Source organism: Manis javanica, chromosome 7, assembly GCF_040802235.1.
Source record: "Manis javanica isolate MJ-LG chromosome 7, MJ_LKY, whole genome shotgun sequence".
Lineage (NCBI taxonomy): Eukaryota > Metazoa > Chordata > Mammalia > Pholidota > Manidae > Manis > Manis javanica.
This window is the reverse complement of record NC_133162.1, coordinates 105,031,307-105,051,809: the sequence shown is the minus strand read 5'-3', so window position 1 is coordinate 105,051,809 and position 20,503 is coordinate 105,031,307. Positions and strand designations below refer to the sequence as shown.

Here is a 20,503-nt window from a genome sequence, read left to right as displayed (position 1 = left end):
ATAACATATTCTTTTAAATTTTTCTTATGGTAGTACATAGACAGTTGTACTGTTACTGAGCCAAGGATTTGGTTCTTAATCAGTAAATTAGCCTTACTCATGATGAAACACTGGATAGTTTCACCTTAAAATTTCTTTTGCAGTGAGTGCCAAAGGCTTTGAGCGACCTATTGAGTGTAGTAATTTCTGTATAATTAAATTACTTAAGTGTTATTGCTTAAAAACAATAACTGAATGTTAAGCTATTCAAAATTCTTTAAAATACTGAAATCTAAGTGCATGTTTTAAAAATTTATTTCTAGGGGAAAACAGTCCCAGACAATCATTTTTCTACTTAATAATTTTATCTAGAACTGAGCTATCCTATGTTATGTATCATCTCTTTCCTTAATGAGAGCATGAAATTACAATAATATACTTTTGGTTTTTGGTTTGAATCATGTTTTGTTCGAATTTATCTTGTACTGGATGGTGCCCATAAAAGGAACAACAAATAGCAAATAGCTAAGCAAATACCTAAGTTAGCAACTGTCTGCTTTACTTTGTGTTGATAAATATTTTCCTAAAGAAATCACCTTTAGTCATTTAACCACATGTTCTTTAACTAAAGAAATGTTGAATAGAAGATTTGGGGTTATAACCAGGAAAAGTAACTGGATAAAAACTGATTAGATTTCGTTTCAGGTGAATTCTCTAATGACATAGAGTCTTATCTTTAAGTATGCAAATTCAGAAATTCATTCTTTTTGGTGATTCCAAGTTTTCAGATTCTGATACTTTTCACTCAAGCTAACAAAGCTCAAGGAAGACTTTTCATATAAATTGCAATGCTGATTTATTAACATATATTGAGAAATGACTTCCCCTGTGTCGTGTCATCCTTAAAGAGGTAGACTCTTCACCAAAATTTGGTTCAGATGTTAAGAATGATGGTGCCATCACACAGAAGTCAACAGGGTATGAAAAAGTTTATTACATAAAAAAGCTTTCTGGGGAGAACAGGACAAGATTCTAAGCAGGTATGAAAATGACTTGAGAGAATAGGGAAGGAGACTGACTTGTTTTTTTATTGGGTTTATGAAGTGGCATTATGATGAGAGTTCTCAATATATGGGCTGGGCTTGTGTGGTTTGAATTTGTCTCTGGTGCCAGAGGAAGTAATACCCACATTTGCCCAGGTTTGGGGCAGAAGGGCACAAGGGACTGACAGGACTTAAAAGCTCTCAACATTCAAACATTAAAAATGGAGTCAGGTTCTTTGTTACACCCTTTTCTTTGCCTCCATTGTTTATTCTTGTCTTCAACACATTATCTTGTTAGCTAAATTAATCTTTCCATTAGTTATACTTATGACTTTTTGGCTTGGGAACCATTCTTTCTTTTTCAGATGGCTCCATATTTCTTAATTGATACGTATATTTTAAGTTTAATAATTTAGTTCTTAAAAAGCAGCCATAATTTTTTAAGTTATTGGGAAAGCATGTGATAAGATAGCTGGGAATAGTAACGAAAAGTTTAGAATTGCTCATACCTAAAAAAATAATACATTCATAGCTCCGGAAACTGGCTTTTCATTCTTCTTCAGCTGAGTAAATCTGTCACTGAATGTTCAGTTGTTTCTCTTCTTAAAGCCATTAGCCACAAAGTTGAAACAGGCTGCTTACACATGTTCCTGTCAGAGACTGCTCTGTCTAGCTCCCAACTATGCATTGTGCCATAGGGACAATGGTGCTGAGAAAAATCCCAAAGTGGAGGTAACTTGAGAGAAAGACCCCAAAAATCTGCAAAAGTATTACCTTCAAGTCATTGGCTGTCTCCTAAATGTCACATGCAAAGGATGAGGCTCCAAGAAATTCACCAGAAATTTGGAGCTGGGAGGATAAAGAACTAAACAGAGATGTCAGCACTTTTGTGCTCAGGAGACCAAGATCATAGTTAAGCCTTGCTGAGGTAGAAGAGTCTTGGTAAAAATACTCTGCCTGGGCTTATAGTGACTCCCTAAGGAATGTCCCTTAATATTAAAGACCATACCCTAGGAATAAGGGCAAAATTGAAGTAAATCTGCTAACCTGCTCTTAAAAAACCCAAAACCAATTCTTAAAAGGAATGAGGTATCTGCTGCTGGTATCCCATCTGTTTGCCAAAAGAAAGCCTAACCTAATTTGGAGGAAGAGAGCATCATCCAAAGTTTCTATAATTTTTTTCATCCGTGATGTCTGGAATCAAATCAGAAAATACAAGGGATGCTGGAAAAACAGGATCAAAGACTGAATATCAAGAGAAAAAATACCAGTAGAAAGAGCCCATAGGTGATGAGATATTGGTGTTTTCAGAGAGGGACTTTAAAATTACTATGTTATTTTATGCAAGAGAGTCAAGGAAAAGGTGGACCAAACAGATGAAAATATGAAAAATTTCAGTAGAGAATTTGATCTATTAAAAATAATCTAAAAATATTTTAAGAGATTCTGATAAACATTTTAGAACTGAAAAATACCATGCCTGGAATTAAGAACTCATTCATTTGGTTTACTATGATAGCAAATAAAGAAAAAGATAGAATTAGGGAACTATAAAATAATACCCAAACTTCTAATCAGATTAACTTCGTAGCACAGCAGGATTATTCTGAATTCTTGCCTCTACTTACACTAGTTCCCTGTCTTGTTCTGTCCCCATCCAGCGCTTCTCTTTTCCTAATAGTCTTTTTTTCCACCTATTATTTCAAGTCCTATTTCTATGTATCCTTATTGAAGACCTATATCCCTGATCTCAGTAGCATACAATATAGGGAATTTTGATTAGTCGTTCATTTATAGGTGCTTGGCAGGCCAACATAAGACACTGTTAATCACAGAACATGAAGAGCACGGAAGTCTAGATAGACAGCTTATTGACACCAAGTAAATTTAGCAATAAGCAGAAAGTAAAGATCCAGTGATAGACTCTTAGTTATAAGCAGAAAGTAAAGATCCAGTAATAGACAGAATATTAGGGTAGCAAACAGACCCCTATTCAGGGAAATCGAAATTAAGAAAACGAGTTAGGAAACCACAGCAGGAACCAAACCACAGACCCACAACTATGACAGGATCCCTGGTGTGGTACACACACACACACAAAGGAGGCCAGGCTCAGTTCTGGAACTGTGCTCCTTTGTCAGTCTTACCAGAGGGAGGCAGCAACAGTAATTCACACAAACCAGATAAAGATCTGTAATTGTTAAATTTCTGCTGCCTAAGACCCAAGCTGGTCCCAGAATCTGGTGATGTTTAAGTGGGTTTACAACATAAGAGGGCTTTGAGGACAGGGAAACTTAACCAGTTATCATACCTATATCAGTGCATAATTGCTCTTTGTTTGGGATAAAAAACTAAGTTAGGTAAAAGTTGATTTTCTCTTAGGGCTATGTCTACTACTATTAGGTAAATCATAAATTTAGCTATGTAGGCCTAAAATTGGGTTGTATGCATTCCTTAGGAAGAGATATGGAATATTAAGATGTTAAATGGTCAAATTTTATAATAAATCATGTAAGATTTGTGTGTCTGCATTCCTAAATTACTTTAACCTATTACCACTCCCTGCCTAACTTAGCCTCAATTTTATTCTTAAGAATGTAGGTAGAAAATTTTTATCTTTAGCTGTATCTTGTTTCAATATTAAAAGCTTTTATTTATTGTATTTTAAAAATTCAGCTTTTTAAATTTATTAGTTTTTCTATTATAGTTGATATTCAGTATTATATTGATTTCCAGTATACAGCATTGAATAATGTAGATAACTGAGGTCAAAAGAGAAAAGGCCTCCATTTATTTTGACATGATGTAGATAACTGTCAATGACAGTTATCTACATTATTAAGTGCTCAGCTCAACTAGTGTACTTACTGTCTGTCAACACAGATATTATTTTTTAAACATTCAGCTTTATTGAGTTATAAGTGAAAAACAAAATTATAAGACATTTGAAGTGTACATCATGGTGACCCAGCATGTGTATGCATTGTGAAAGGATCCTCTGTCTAGTTAGTTAACATATCAGTCACCTCACATAACTATACCTTCTTTTTTTTTGTATTAAGTTATCATTGATATACAATCTTATGAAAGTTTCACATGAGCAACATTGTGGTTACTACATTCCTCCCTATTGTCAATCCCCACCACATACCCCATTACAGTCACTGTCCATCAGCAATAACTATACCTTCTTCTCCTTTTTCTCCTCCTCCTCCTCCTCCTCCTCCTCTTCTTCTTCCTCCCCCTTCTGCTCTCCCTCTTCTTTCTTTTCTTTGGTGAGAACACATGAGTTCCACCATCCTAACAAACCTCAACTCTACAATACAGTGCTGTCAGCTGTAGTCACCATGCTCTACCTTGGATCCTCAGACCTCATTTATCTTACAGCTGAAAGTTTGTACCCTTTTACTAATCTCTCCCTATTTCCTCCATTCCCTAGCCCTTGACAATCACTTTTCAACTCCCTGTTTCCATGAGTTTGGCTTTTTTCTTTTTTTTTTTTAAAGATTCCACATAAAAATAATGTCACATAGTATTTGTTGTGTGGCTTATTTCACTTAGCATAATAACCTCAGGGTCCATCTCTGTTGTTTAAAATAGCAGGACTTCCTTTCTTCTCAAGGCTTAATGATATTTCATTGTTCTGTATCTGTTCACAACCTCTTCATCTGTTCAACTGTTGATGGACATGTAGGTTGTTTTGTGTATTAACAACTTTTAGATTTAGCTTGGGCTAAACTAAAAATGGAATCATATAGTAAGTAGCTTTTGAGTCTGGTTTCTTTCTTAGCAAAATACATTTGGGTTTCATTCAGTTTGTGTATAGCAATAGTTTGCTCCTTTTCTATTGCTGAATAGTATTCCATTGTATGGATATGTCAGTTTTTATCCATTCACCAGTTGAAGCACATTTGAGTTGTCTCCATTTTCTGGCTCTTCTGAACAAAAATGCAAAAAACTTTCATTTAGGAACCAATTTTTAAGGTGGTACCTCTTAGAAATGAGGCAGTATGATACAAGTGTGCAAACAGTCAAGTGGGAAGACATCAGAGATCTGGGCTTTTGTATTAGTTTTGCATCCAGTGAACTGTTCAGTTGAAGAAATAATTTAACCTCTCTGTGCTTATTTCTTTTGTAAATGTGCATATTAAGGGCTTATTCTAGCTGTAAAAACACAATATTGTGCTGTATAGGTAAGATATTTACTCGTGTGTTCTCTAAGAGGAGAAATTACAAATGGTCACATTCATCTTTATAAAATGAATTCAGTATAACTAATATTTAAAAGTAGGGGTCATTTTGTCTCCATGTCTAGTTACAAATGGCTTGAAAATAATATAATTTGCTTAATAAATTTTAAAGGTTATCATAATATTGAACTTTTTATTAACTATATAATCCTATTGATTATACATTGGAAAATTATTTTGATAAAAATACTCATACGTAAATGATATTTTCCATCAAAATATTTTAGCTTTAATTTTTATTTACTTTTTATTTAGATGGGTCTAGGAAAGACAATCCAGGCAATTGCCATCGTTTATTTCTATAAGGAGGAATGGCCTCTTTTAATAGTGGTCCCTTCATCACTGAGGTACCCTTGGACAGAAGAAATAGAGAAATGGATCCCAGAGCTAGACCCAGAAGAAATCAATGTTATTCAGAATAAAACTGATGTCAGGTAAGAACAACTTTCTAATCTTTAAGGAAAAAAGAGCCTTCCTGTATTACTTAGTAAATACTGATGTTGGGAATGAAATATCACCTGTAGGTCATAACTTAGAATTAAGAGAATAGTGTGGAGAATTTTACTCCACATTTTTAATTATGAATTACTTCCCTAATATACAACAGTATATTTAATGTTGTAAGTTCCCATTGGTATAGTTTAGTAGTAAATCTAAAATATGTATATTTTTAAAGATGCAATATACCTATGTTATATATACCTTAATATATACTATTTCTAGTTGAAAAATAAATCTCACAAGTTTTCAATGATTAATATGAAGTTTGTGAGCTTTTATTATTAGCAACCATGATAGATTTTTGTTTTTTAAATTATTAGTTAATATGCAAATTTATATGTAACTCAATATTAGCCAACTTTATTTTTGTTATATAAATTTTGTTGTAGTTTGTTTATAATTTTTCTACACTGAAAATATTTGCTTTGTAATTATTTGAAGTCCTTACTCAAAAAAAAATCATCATTTAGTTCCTGTTTTTTCTCCATTTGTTGTCTAGCCATTGGAATAAGCCAGTCAATTTGAATATTGATAATTTATTATATTGAGTTTCTAGGTGAATCATGCAAATTAGCAAGTTTCTAGAAGTTCAGAATTAGCAATTTCTGAGCCTCAAATAGAAAAACAGTACATCTCCTTGAAATAAATGTTTGTTACTACTTGGTTACTGTTTTTTTTATTATGGTATTGTTGTAGTATTGTATTCTCAACGATTGTAACATAAAGAGTATTTGTAGATACAAAGTTGGCCTTTGTGAATGTGGAAGAAGGAACCAGACAAAATAAATGGAGGCCTTTTCTCTTTTGACCTCAGAGCTCTGAATCATTGAAATATGTCTTTATGAGCTCAAGGAAATTTGGACACTACTTACATGGTCAAAATAAAATGTAGGCAATAATTATAAATAAATTTCTTTTCTTCCAATAAAAGTGTATAAATGTTTTAAGGACTAGAGAATATAGAATTTATTAAGGCCTCTATACCCCTTTTCTGTTAGCTATGCCTTATTTACAATTTTACATTTAACTTAAAAATTTTTGTCCTTTGTTATCTTTTATAGCATTTAAGTGATTTAGTTTTCATCTTTATTTTGTAAGTCCACTTTTGCAATTAAGTAGTGGCATCTATTTTTATTTGAATAACGTTTGGGGTATATTAAATAGTTCTACATCCCCACAGTTGAACTTTCCTGGAAGATAACAGCTCAGGACAGAAAAACTTAACCAGTGTCTTCCAGGTACTTAAACAGCTTTAGGTATATACTAATATGTGGCAACATATATTAACCACAAATACATACACCTCCTTTTGGCATATTCCAGTTATGCCTGACTGTTCTCTAGTCAAGATATAGCAGGGTAGAAGCTGCAGTAGTGATTGCAGCCCTTGTCTTCTGTATATTGCTCTCACTACACCTGCGTTAGTAACTAATATTAAATCTATACTTTCCTTTTGCAGGCTTTTCTGATATTAACTACAGTCATAAAATCACAAGTCTCTATATTAAATTGATTTATTCATTAAAATGCAGATGACATTTAGAAAAAACCACTTTATTGTGTGCTTTTGGCTCTTTTTGGAGTTTTCAGTAAAGGGTGGAGAACTGTAGAAGATTGACTCCGCCCTGCAATTTTCAGTGATGATAAGGAAAATGCACAAGTGATTATTTTTTATTTTTGCATATTTGTCTAAGTATTTCATTCTACAAACTCATTAGGAACATAGTATACTGTACATGCAAAGATGAATAAGACATTCCTTGCCCTTACCAATCTTTTGATACACTATGGGAGATAAGAATGTTCCGTGGACCCTTGAACAGAACAGATTTGAACTATGAATTTTTTTTCAATAAGTATGTTAGAAAATATTTTGGAAATTTGTGACAATTTGAAAAATAATTTTCTTTTCTCTGGCTTACTTTACTTTAAAAATATATAATACATATACAGAATATGTGTTAATCAACTATGTTAGTGGTGAAACTTCCAGTCAACAGTGGGAATTAGTAGTTAAGTTTTGAGGGAGCAAAAATTATATGCAGATTTTAATTACAAGATTTTCAGTGACCCTAACCCCCATATTGTTCAAGGGTTAACTGTAAATGAATAATTTCATTACAGCATGGCAAAGAATATTGTAGGTATATGAGTTATAGTGATAGTTCAAAATATCAGGAGTCATTTCAGCCCAATGTTTCTCTGCTTGAGGTGGTACCCCATCTTCATTTCCCCACATTTCATCACCCCAGGTCTGGGATATTTTTGTTTTCATGGTGACAGGAACTCTACTGGCCTCTAATGGGAAAGTCCAGGAATGTGAAATTCCCTTTGGTACATTGAACAGCTGTGCAATATTAAGCATTGTCCTCAAAATCCTAATAGCACCTGGGTTGAAAAACACTGCTGTCCTGTTTGTGGGAAGGCTTCACTGAATAGTCAACTAATAATTGAGTATCTACATTATGCGTGACCCCAGATGCATGGAACCAATTTTCTCAGAAAGTAGTGTTCTTATTCTACTAAAATATGGCTTGCTAGACACCAAAAATCTTTCAAAGACCATTTGGTTTTTGGTTTTGGCTAACCAAAATTTAAATTTTGGATTCTGGTTTATTGAAAATAAAAATCTAAAGAGAAATAGGATTGCAACAGTAGTACCACCTCCTCTTAATTTTTCCTCTTTTCTTTTTTCCTGTCTTCTGAATTACTTTTCAAACACTTGCATTGTTTATGATAAATTGGTTACTGAAATATTTTTAAAGTACATGGATTTTCTCTTCTAGGAGAATATCGACCAGCAGAGTGACAGTCCTAGGTTATGGTCTTTTAACCACAGATGCAGAGACTTTGATAGATACTCTGAATAATCAGAACTTCAGAGTAGTTATAGTGGATGAATCACACTACATGAAGTCCAGAAATGCAAACCGCAGCAAGATTTTATTGCCACTAGTACAGAAAGCCAAACGAGCCATTCTTCTTACAGGAACTCCAGCTCTGGGAAGGCCTGAAGAGGTATTAGAATTCTTATGTATTGTGCTTGAAAAAAAGAAAAATGAATCACCTGTTTTGCATTTTTTAATTTAAATTAGTTGCCTCAAAGGTCAGAAGAAAACAGGAAATTCCTAGACAGCTATTAATAATTAAATATATCTTTTACTATGTCTGTTTTTATCTGTTACATGTGAACATTAGCCATGCTTATACATGTATATAAAAAGCGATTTTTACTTTTATTATAATGCTTTAATATTTAGCACTTATTCATAATATTCTTCATCTTTATGCTCTTGTGGTCCTTCTATGGTGTTAATCTTCATTTAGCCAGTCTACTTTATAGTATCCTTAGGAGTTGAGTTTACTATATATCTTTCATACTGCATTATATAACTTAACTCTGTTCCTTCACTTCAAGATCCAGATAGGGTACCTACTTAGAACGGAGCAATAAGGCATTTTTGGTATCCCATTAGATCTTAACCGCTTTAAAAGGTAGGTGGGGTATGGCATGATTAAAGAGTTGAGAAGAAATGGTGGATGAAACTTTTATGAGTTTCTGTAATAACAGTCAGTGTAATCTAGGGAAACCTTGTCTATCTATTAATGAAACATGGGGTCATTGTCTTACAGGGTTGTTGTGAGAATTAAAGAAAATATTTCTTTGAAAGTATCTTACCCTATACCTTGGCATATATTAATCACTCAACACAGGGTAGCCATTGCTATTATTGATTATTAAGCCAAGCCTGGGAGACAGCTGTTGCATTTCATCTCTGCTAGTGTTACCAAGGCTCTGCTTTTGAACTCCACATTGGAAATCTTCTGAGATTCACATAACAATACATAGATAGTAATGATAAAATGCTCAATTTTACTTTCATAAATTTTTTTCTTCTAAGTGGAAGAGTAGACTCCAATAATTTATCTTCCAAAATTATGTCACTGAATAATTGCATTGATTATATCTTTACTTAAAAAATTATGAAATGTATCATTTAAGAAAGAGAGTATATAAAAGATATGTATATTTTAAATGACAATGTAAAATAAATACTCACCTTTTGATTACCTTACCATAAGAAAGAGAACACTGACAATACAATAGTGGCTCCTGTATCCTACTGTGATTACATGCCAATACTTTAACTCCTCTTTCAAGGTAGCCATTATTCAAAGCAAGGGTCAATCCTGGTTTTGTGGATACTTTTGGTTATACAGTTTGAGGATGTTTGGGACCTTTTAGGAAAAAAATTAAAAATTAAAAATTCTAGGGAGTTTTGAAACAAGGAAGTGTGAGTCCTCCAACTTTGTTTTTCCTTTTCAAAATTGTTTTAGGTATTCTGGGTTCCTTGAATTTCCATATGAATTTTTGTAGAGCTTAGCAATTTTTGTGAAGAATCTGGAATTGGCATAGGTATTATGTTGGATCTGTAGATCACTTTGGAATGTCTAATGTCTTGCCATTTTAACAATATTAAATCTTCAAATCCATGAATATGGGATATCTTTCAATTTATTTAGGTTTTTAATTATTTTCTAATAATGTTTTAGTTTTCACAATATAAATCTTATGCTCCTTTTGTTAAATATTTTATTCTCTTTGATGCTTTGTCAATGGACTTACTTTCTTAATTCATTTGCATAATGTTTGTTGCAAATGTATAGAATTGATTTTTGTATATTGATCTTGCTTTGCTAAACTCATTTACTTGTTCTAATAGTTTTTCGGTGGATTCCTTATATACAAGATCATGTCATCTGCGAACAGAGGTAGTTTAACTTCTTCCTTCCCACTCTGAATGCCTTTTACTTCATTTTCTTGCTTAATTGCCCTAGCTAGAACTTCCAGTAGAATTTTGAATGTACGTAGCAAGAATGGGCATCTTTGTTTTATTCTTGATCTTAGGGGGAAAGCATTCAGCCTTTTACTTTTATGTATGTCACCTATGAATTTTTTTGTAGATTTATTCTTTCTTTCTCTTGTTTTTTGACTATTTAATCATGAAAGGATATTGAATTTTGTCAAATGCTTTTTGTGCATCCATTAAGATAATCATGTTTTTTGTCCTTTATTCTGTTAATATGGTGTATTGTATTAATTGATTTTCAGATGTTAAACCAACTTTGCGTTCTGGGATAAATTTCACTTGGTAATGGTATATAATCCTTTTATATGTTGCTGGATTCAGTTTGCTAAAGTTTTATGATATTTTTACGTTTATATTCATAAGAGATGCTGGTCTGCATAATATATCTTGATTGGCTTTGGTTTCAAAGTAATACTAGATTCCTAGAATGAGTTGACCCTCTTCTATTTTTTAGAAGAGTTCATGAAGCATAGGTATTACTTCTTTTTTAAACATTCAATAAAATTCAGTCGTGAGGCCATCTGGGTCTAAGCTTTCCTTTGTGTGTTCTTTTTAGGTTAATGAATTTAATGTCTTTACCAAATATATGTGTATTCAGATTCTCTACTTCTTGAGTCAGTTTTGGTATTTTGTGTCTTTCTAGGAATTTGTCCATTTCATCTAAGCTATATTATTGGCATACAATTATTCATAGTATTCTTTTATAATCCTTTGTGTTTCTGTGAAGTTGATGGTAATGTGGTCTCCTTTATTACTGATTTTAGTAATTTAAGTCTTCTCTCTTTTTTCTTGGACTTGCTAAAATTTTGTCAGTTTTGTTGACTTTTCCAAGAACCAACTTTTGGTTTCACTGATTATTCTCTATTTTGTTTATTTTCAATTTAATTTTTATTATATTATTATTTCTGTTTGTTTTGGGGCTAGTTTGCTCTTCCTTTCCCAGTGTCTTTAGTTGGAATGTTAGGTTATTGATTTGAGATCTTCATCTTTAAAATAGACATATACAGTAAATTTCCCCCTAAGCACTGCTTTCACTGCATCTCATGTTTTGGTATGTTGTTTTTTTCAGTTTCATTTATCTCAAGTCTTTTCTAATTTCTGATTTCCCTTGTGGTTTCTTTTTGACCCATTGGTTATTTAGGAGCATGTTGTTATATAAAAAGGATGTAAACAACAAATCCACTTTGGAAAATGCTTTGGCAGTTCCTTAAAAAGGTAAAAATAGAGTTACATAAGATCAAACAATTCCTTTCCTTGTCAAATACCCAAGAGAACTGAAAATATATTCACAAAACCTGTATACAGATGTTCATAGTGGCATTATTCATGATATCCAAAAAGTGGAAAAAGCCAGTGTCCTTAAGTGATGAATGGATAAACAAAATGGATCCACAGAAAGGAATGAAGAACTGACACATTCAGTAACTTGGACGATCCTTGAAAATATTAGGCTAAAGTGAAAGAAACTGACACAAAAGCTACATATTATGTGATTCTGTGTATACAAATGTCCAGAACAGGCAATTTAATGGAGATAGGAAGTAGATTAGTGGTTGCCAGGATTGAGGGAGAGGAGGAATGGGAAATGACTGGTAATGTGGTTGGGATTTCTTTTTGAAATAATAAAAATGTCCCAGAATAAGGTAATGGTAATCAAGGTATAACTGTGAATATATCAAAAGGCACTGAATTTTATACTCTTTAAAGTGTGAACAATACAAGTGGTATGTGAATTATACATCAATAAAGTTGCTATATTCAAAAGGCATGTAAGATAAACAGTGAGACACTACTGTGTGTGTGTATAGCCACAAAAGTTATAAAAATGAAAAGATGTCATGATATTGATGGGCATGTAAACTGGAACTGTCTTTTTACAACTAGTAATATCCATCAAACTTCAAAAAGTATATACCTTAACCTCAACTCTTCATTTCTAAAAATAAACCCTATAAAACATCTAATAGAAATGCAGATGGGTCACTAGATAGATGGATGGGTAGATAAATGATTGATAGATGTAGATGTAGACACATATGACTATACCTGTATATATTTATAAATATGAATACATACACACATACACTTATGTGAAATTAACTTTTGTAACTGCAAAAAAGCTAGAAATAGCCTATATGTCCATCATTATGAGACTGTTTAAACATTTCACAGTACATATACATAATAATGGGTTGCTATGCAGTCTTTAAGCAGTGTATTTTTATTGTAATACATTGCTTGTTATTTTTTAAAATAAGTAAAAATATGTGTATAACAATGATATTTATACTTTTCTGTGACAGAATTCTAGTTGTATAATATCCTATTCTTGTGAATAAAAGAGAATATGTGCATATGCTTATATAGGTCTACAATATATATCGATGTATATTAAAGAAAAAGATAGCTACCTGTGAAGAATAGGATGGAAAGGATGAGTGGGTTGAGGGGAAGGAGGAGCTTTAAGGAAGAAGAGGTAGATTTTCTTTTTTACTATTTTATTAATGGGATTTATCATAGTAATGATAACTTACTTGAAAATATTACAACATATTAAGAACACTTATATTGTTGCAGCTTTTCATGCAGATTGAAGCTCTCTTTCCACAAAAATTTGGAACGTGGACTGACTATGCTAAAAGATACTGTAATGCACGTATCAGGTATGACAAACTATTTTCTATAAGTTGTAATCCTCATATATTTACCATGTACATTAAGCTTTATTAGTCATTTTTTATTTCAGTGTTTTTCAAACTTGTGGTAGCTATGTAATAATTTCTTAAAATAAAATCTTATGTGGATGGCCTATATATAAAATAAATAAAAGGAGTAGATAATGACAGTTTTTCTTTATTTTTGTTTATTACCTTCCACTTATTTTATTTTGTATTTTCTTTTTATTTTATCAAATATACATCATGGTGGTTCAACAGTCCCCCTCTAGCTCCCCCTACCCCCACTCACACCCCTCTCCTTGGTAACCACTAGTCAATTTTCAGTGTCTATGAGTCTACTACTGTTTTGTTCCTTCTGTTTTACTTTGTTTTTATAATCCACAAATAAGTGAAATCATATGGATTTTTCTTTCTCCACCTGGCTTATTTCACTGAGTATAATACTCTGTAGATCCATCCACGTTGTTGCAAATAGCAGGAGTTCTTTTCTTTTTATGGTTGAATAATATTTTGTTGTTATATGTATGTCATTTTCTTTATCCATTCATTGATTGATGGACACTTAGGTTGCTTCCATATCTTAGCTATTGCAAACTGTGCAGCAATAAACATAGAGGTGCCTATATCTTTTCAAATCAGGAATTTCATTTTCTTCAGGTAAATTCCTAGGTGTGGGATTAGTGGGTCAAATCATATTTCTATGTTCAGTTTTTGAGGACCCTCCATACCACAGTGGTTGCACCAATTTGCAGTCCTACCAACAGTGTAGGAGGTTTCCTATTTCTCTGCACCCTTGCCAGCATTTGTTATTTTTTGTCTTTTGGATAGTGGCCATTCTAACAGGTGTGAGGTGATATCTCATTGTGACTTTAATTTGCGTTTCCCTGATGATTAGTGATGTGGAGCATCTTTTCACGTGCCTGTTGGCTATTCATATTTCTTCTTTGGAGAAGTGTCTGTTTAGGTCCTCTGCCCATTTTTTGATCAGGGTATTTGTGTTTTGGGTATTGAGATGTATGAGTTCTTTATATATTTTTGTTGTTAGCCCCTTATCAGATGAGTTTTTAACAAATATATTCTCCCATACTGTAGGGTGCCTTTCTGTTCTACTGTACAGAAGTTTGTTTTTGTTTTGTTTTTTTCCCAATAAAGCAAATTTATCAAAAAGGAGAAAAGGAGGTAGAGAATCAGGGCAAACAAAATTAATACACCAGACTGACTGCTTGTCTGTCAAATATCAACATGGCAGTTTTGTCAAGAAGTATTTTCATAAAAATAAAATTATAAACATTGGTCATTGTTCCTGTTTTCTTTAAGTTCAGAGAATACAGTATTTCAAGGAGTAAACAAAATTAGGATAAAAAGGTTTCCATTCCATTTGTAGAAAATAACCTAGTGAACATGTCTAATTATTTAAACAATTTAAATGTATACACTAGAACTATACTGTCCAAATAAAAGCCAAAAGTACATGTGGATAATTAACACTTGAAATCTAGCTAGTGTGACATAAGAATGCAATTCTTAATTTTATTTATTTAAAATTAAATTTAAATGTTTAAATTCAAATTTAAAATTACTACTCAATTCAGTTACTGTAAAACATTTTAGTATGCTTGGAACAAACTGAGTATGTGAATTTACTTCATTAACTTTTAACTTTCTGAATGTATTTATATGTACAAAAGTTTTTTTAGTTTGATGTAGTCCCACTTGTTCATTTATGATTTTGTTTCCCTTGCTTGAGGAGATATATTCAGGAAAAACTTACTCATACTTATGTTCAAGAGATTTTTGCCTATGTTTCCTTCTAAGAGTTTTATGCTTTCATGACTTACATTCAGGTCTTTGATCCATTTCAAGTGTACTTTTGTTTTGGAGTTAGACAGTTTCATTTTCTTGCATGTAGCTGTCCAGTTTTGCCAACACCAGTTGTTGAAGAGGCTGTCATTTTCCCATTGTATATCAACGGCTCCTTTATCATACATTAATTGACCATAGATGTGTGGGTTTATATCTGCACTCTCTATTCTGTTCCATTGATCTATGATTCTGTTCTTCTGCCAGTACCAAATTGTTTTGATTACTGTGGTTTTGTAGTAAAGCTTGAAGTCAGGGAGTGTAATAGCCCCCAGCTTTGTTCTTCTTTCTCAGGATTGCTTTGGCTATTTAAGATCTTTTGTGGTTCCATATGAATTATAGAATGATTTGTTCTAGCTCATTTAAGAATGCTGTTGGTATTTTGATAGGTATTGAATAATTGAACCTGTAAATTGCTTTTGGCAGAATGGCCATTTTGACAATATTAATCTTCCTATCCATGAGCACAGGATAAATTTCCGTTTTTTGGTGTCTTCTTTAATTTCTCTCATGAGTATCTTATAGTTTTCAGAGTATAGGTCTTTCACCTCCTTGTTTAGGTTTATTCCTAGGTATGCTTTTTGATGCAATTGTAAATGGAGTTGTTTTCCTGATTTCTCTTTCTGCTAGTTCATTGTTAGTATGTAGGAATGTGACAGATTTCTGTGTCTTAATTTTGTATCCTGCAACTTTGCTGAATTCAGTTACTAGTTCTGGTAGTTTTTTGGTGAATTCTTTAGGGTTTTCTTTGTATAATATATCATCTGCAAATAGTGAGAGTTTAACTTCTTCCTTACCAGTTTGGATGCCTTTTATCTCTGTGTTGTCTGATTGCTGTGGCCAGTTTATTTTATTTTTAAAATTATTCATTGGTATTGCTGAAATAACTGTGTATATTGTACAAAAGTGAAAAGTAAGTGCCTGTTCCACCCATTTCTCTCAGCCAACCATTTCCCTTCACAGGTATCCAGTGTTGGCAGTGTCTTCTATACCCTTCTGGAGATAATCTATGCATGAAAAAAAACCACATATGATTATATACATATAATATTATTTCATTTTATTTCTATAATGTGTACATTGTTCTGCAGTTTGCTGTTTTCACCTAATATATATTGGAGATCCTTCCATATTGTTACTAAAAGAGCTTTGGCATTCTTTTTAAATTCTACATGTATTCCACTCTTTGCAGTATAATTTATTCAGTGTACTATTAATAGACATGTGTTTGTGGTATATAGCTCTTGCATACAAGCAGCAATGACTATTCACACATGTATTGAGAGGTTGTGTGTTATATTGACAAAAGGCATTCAAAATTAGAGCTAGACCACCAGTGTACCTTCACATCCAGTACTTACCATATTTCATTTTGGGAAAATAACCTTAATTTCTTCAGCTCTAAGAACAGAATGATTATTCCTTCCCTGACAGTTATTGTGAAACTTACTTTATCAGCTCGTAATATATTAACTAGTATTTAAAAAGGGCTTGAACAGTGACTGGTGAGCATGGTAAGTACTCAGTAATTATTAGCTATTTTTTAACATTTTATGTCATATATGGAATAAATCTATAACATAAATTTATAGAAGTAGAATTACTGGTAAAAAGGGCATTTTTACATTTTATATATTTTTGCAAATTATGCTCTACCTAAGTTTGACCAATTTGTAGTCCCACCAGCAATAAGATTTTCTCTTTATGCATATCTTGCCAATATGTTTAGATATAAATTATTTTATCTTGCCAATGTGTTCTGATGGTATTTTAATATACATTTCTCCTTATGCTTTTACATGCAGTTGAGCATTTTTTCATACATATAAGGATCACTTGTCCTTTATGTTCTGTCTGTTGTCTATTTATGTTCTTTGCCCTTCATTCTACTAAACTTATTGGCCTTTTTCCTTTCTGATATACTAGAAATCTTTATATATTACAGAAATCGTCTCTGTGATATGAGTCCTTCAGGTTTTTCTCCAATGTATGTGTGTTTTTTTCTTTTTTACTTTCTATAGTTCCCTTAAGTAACCGTATGTGGTCATGGTGTTCTGATGCTTTTTAAAGGACTCCAGAGCACAGAAATAGAAAGAGTCCTTCCAGATTATTTGTATGAATATAGTTTAACCAAAATCAGACAATATCACACACAGAAAGAAAACAAGGTCCTTAAGATTATAAATGCAGAAATCCTCAATATTAATATAAATCAGAAGCTCCTTAAAAGGCCTAATATTAGCCACATGTAAATGGAATTCGTATTAGGAATGCAAGCATAGTTAAGTATTAGGAAATGTATTGACATAATTAGCCATGTTAATAATGAAAGGAAAAATTTATTTTCATCATCTCCATATATGCCGAGATATAATTTGCTAAAATTCAGCATCCATCCTTGATTACAGTTTTTAATAATTTTAAGGTATACACACACATACATACTTTATACACACTTACAAAAGTAAGCTTAAGTATGTGTGTTTGTTTTTAAACTCAAAGCCACCATCACAGGAAAAACTAAAACCAAGGCAAGGATATTCACTGCCTAGGATAAAGGATGTACCTTTATTCTAGAGTTACCAATCAATTTAATTACTCAAAAGAATAATAAGAGGTAAAAGGGGGAAGAAAAAGACAAAATTATGGTTATTTTCAGCTGACATCATTTATTTGGAAGACCTAAGAAGATCAGTTGCAATCTGTTAAAAAGAGAATTCATTAAGTTGTCTGAGTACAAAGTTACTATTAAAATGTCAGTTGTCTTTGTTTACATGAATAGTAATAAACAGTTTTAAGATATAATGCCAAGTAGGCATGATGCTACAAATTATTAGGAAGCCCTTAGTCACAGTTCTTGTAAACTGTAAGTGGCAAAAGTTTGTCTACATAGAACAAACATATTAACTGGATTTACCTATGAGGACTAGGAAAACCTAGGTCATCAGAAAGCATTTCTTTTTTTGGTTTTCTGATTAGGACTTGTTATATGACAACTAAAGATTATACCTGTCCCTTTCTTGCTTTATTAACACAAATGCTGTTTCAAAGAGAAGTTTGTGTAATGCTTTATGATTGGGGAGATTATGTTCTATTTCCTGCTTACTAGAGAAAGTCATTTCAAAATTATTATCAGGCTTCTCAAAAGACATTTTCTTCTAGATTCTTTCTAAAAAATTTTATGTTATTGCTTCACTCCTTTACCTTGGAAGCACTATGGTTCCATAGGCCCTGGTTCAGATCAAGGCAATTCCTGGCATTTTAAATTAGTCTGTGGAATGTTAATTTTATCCCATAATGTTTCAATTCAATGAAGGTGTCATTTTCACACCATAATTATGGTTAGTTATTCAGTTCTAGACCCATATTTTATATTTGAAATGTCATGACTATATTCAAAATAATGTTGGGTGAAATTTGAGCAAAATTAAATACTAAGTGATTGCAAACAGAAGTATACTAATGTGAATGTGGTTCAGAGATGAGAAGTCTAGGCATATAGGTAACTACCTATCTGGTTTGATTTGAGAGGCACTAAAAAAGTATTCCTCAATGAGAATATCCCAAATCCAAAATCCCTACATCATTTGCTCTACTGGGTTATATTTAGAGGAAGCTATAAATACAAATATGGTTTGGAAAAGGCAGCACATTCAGTTGTCAACCATTAGCACATTAGAGCAAAAAAAACTTTATACACCCAGTTCCCCTCTGTCATTTAATAGGCACCTTGTGAGGTTAAGTGGCTTGCCCTGCATCTGACTTTATCTTACATTTTTTTCACTTTTCCTTGCAGGAAGATGGACTTAGGGAACAGCAACTTTAATAAATATTTTCTTACATTTATTAAGATGAAAAAGAAGACAAATAATTCCACCAAGCATTCTATTATCAGCAGCCACCTTCAAAAGGCACACTGATGTCATGCTTAATGGTTAAGATTATCCAATATCTTAATTGTAATTTATCACATTTTCCAAATTTTCTTTACCACTGATATTTTGTGCCAATTCCACACCTCTTATGGAATGGCACTGTGCTTTTCAGCACTGTCGCATCTAATGTTCTCATCCATGGGCTCAATGGAGATCAGTTCTATTCCATTTGCAAATGGCTCAAATATGAGAGAAAGAGTTAATACATTAGATGGCACAGATAAATTAAAAAGTAATTAGATATAAATTAAAAGGATAAATTCTGCACTTATACCTAGAAAGCCTGCCTTGTATAGAAGGGATTTGAGAAGTCCTCACTCATTAGCAGTAATGCAGTTGAGAAAGACTTCTGGTCTTGAATAATGCCAGGCTAAATTGGAGTCAACTATCTGTTATAACTGATAAAAATAAATTAAAGTAATATTAGCACACATTAATCAAAGTAATATCCCAAGTAAGGGATGGTTTCTCCTACACTCATCAGACTACATCTGAAGTATGGCTTAGTTTTAAATTAATCTATGCATTCAAAAAATATTTTTAGGGTATCTATTATATGCCATGTCATGTGCCAAAGAACAATACCCACATGATCCCCCCTTCACTGAATTTTCAAGTCATCACTAACCAGATAATTACGGTTGTGATGAGTGTCATTAAAGGGAAGTAAAATATGTTATGGCAGAGTCTAGCACAGTGAACTGATCAAGTCACAAAGTTCAGAAGGGGCAGCCTGTGAGTAAATGATAGTTATTTGTATCCCAAGAAAAGGAATTTTATGTACTCAGGCTCAGAGAAAGAGAGACTGCTATGCCTTTGAGAAACTAAAAGAAGTTTGGTTTGACTGAATATTCTTAAGCTAATGGAAAAAAGTCTCAAGACAAGGCATCTTACTTAGGCAGAGGTCATATTATACAGGATCTTGTTCACCATAATAGTAAGAAAGTATTGGAGGGTTTGGTTTTAGAGCCAATATTAAGGAAGGTTTTCTATTATAGTAAAATATACATTTAAAAATTTACCATTATAACCAATTGTGTGTTTACAGTTCAACAACATTAAGTGCATTCATGTTGTTGAGCAATCATCACCACCATCCATCACCAGAACGTTTGGTCATCACAGAATGAAGCGCTCTGCCCATTAAACATGTCACCATTCTTGCCTCCCTCAGGCACTTATATTCTGGGTTCTGGGTTTTTCTTTTTTTGGTATCATTAATCTACAATTACATGAGGAACATTAAGTTTACTAGACTCCCCCCTTAACCAAGTCCCTGCCACATACCACATTACAGTCACTGTCCATCAGCATAGTGAGATGCTGTAGAATCACTACTTGTCTTCTGTGTGTTGTACAGCCCTCCCTGTGCCCCCACTACATTAT

At 32.7% G+C, this 20,503-nt stretch overlaps 1 protein-coding gene across 7 annotated transcripts in view; it reads left to right on the top strand.

The window, feature by feature from the left end:
- The window catches only part of ZRANB3 (zinc finger RANBP2-type containing 3), a 331,095-nt gene that overhangs the window by 170,360 nt on the left and 140,232 nt on the right, over positions 1 to 20,503 (top strand). For 3 of the 7 annotated variants that reach the window (XM_073241365.1, XM_073241364.1, XM_037020790.2), the window contains 3 exons: positions 5,528 to 5,706; positions 8,560 to 8,791; positions 13,222 to 13,307. In XM_073241365.1, the coding sequence (XP_073097466.1) occupies positions 5,528 to 5,706; positions 8,560 to 8,791; positions 13,222 to 13,307 (497 nt within the window). Of the gene's footprint in view, positions 1 to 5,527; positions 5,707 to 8,559; positions 8,792 to 11,684; positions 11,860 to 13,221; positions 13,308 to 20,503 lie in introns of those variants that run through there. The other 4 variants (XM_037020792.2, XM_073241367.1, XM_073241366.1 and 1 more) reach the window with 4 other exon arrangements.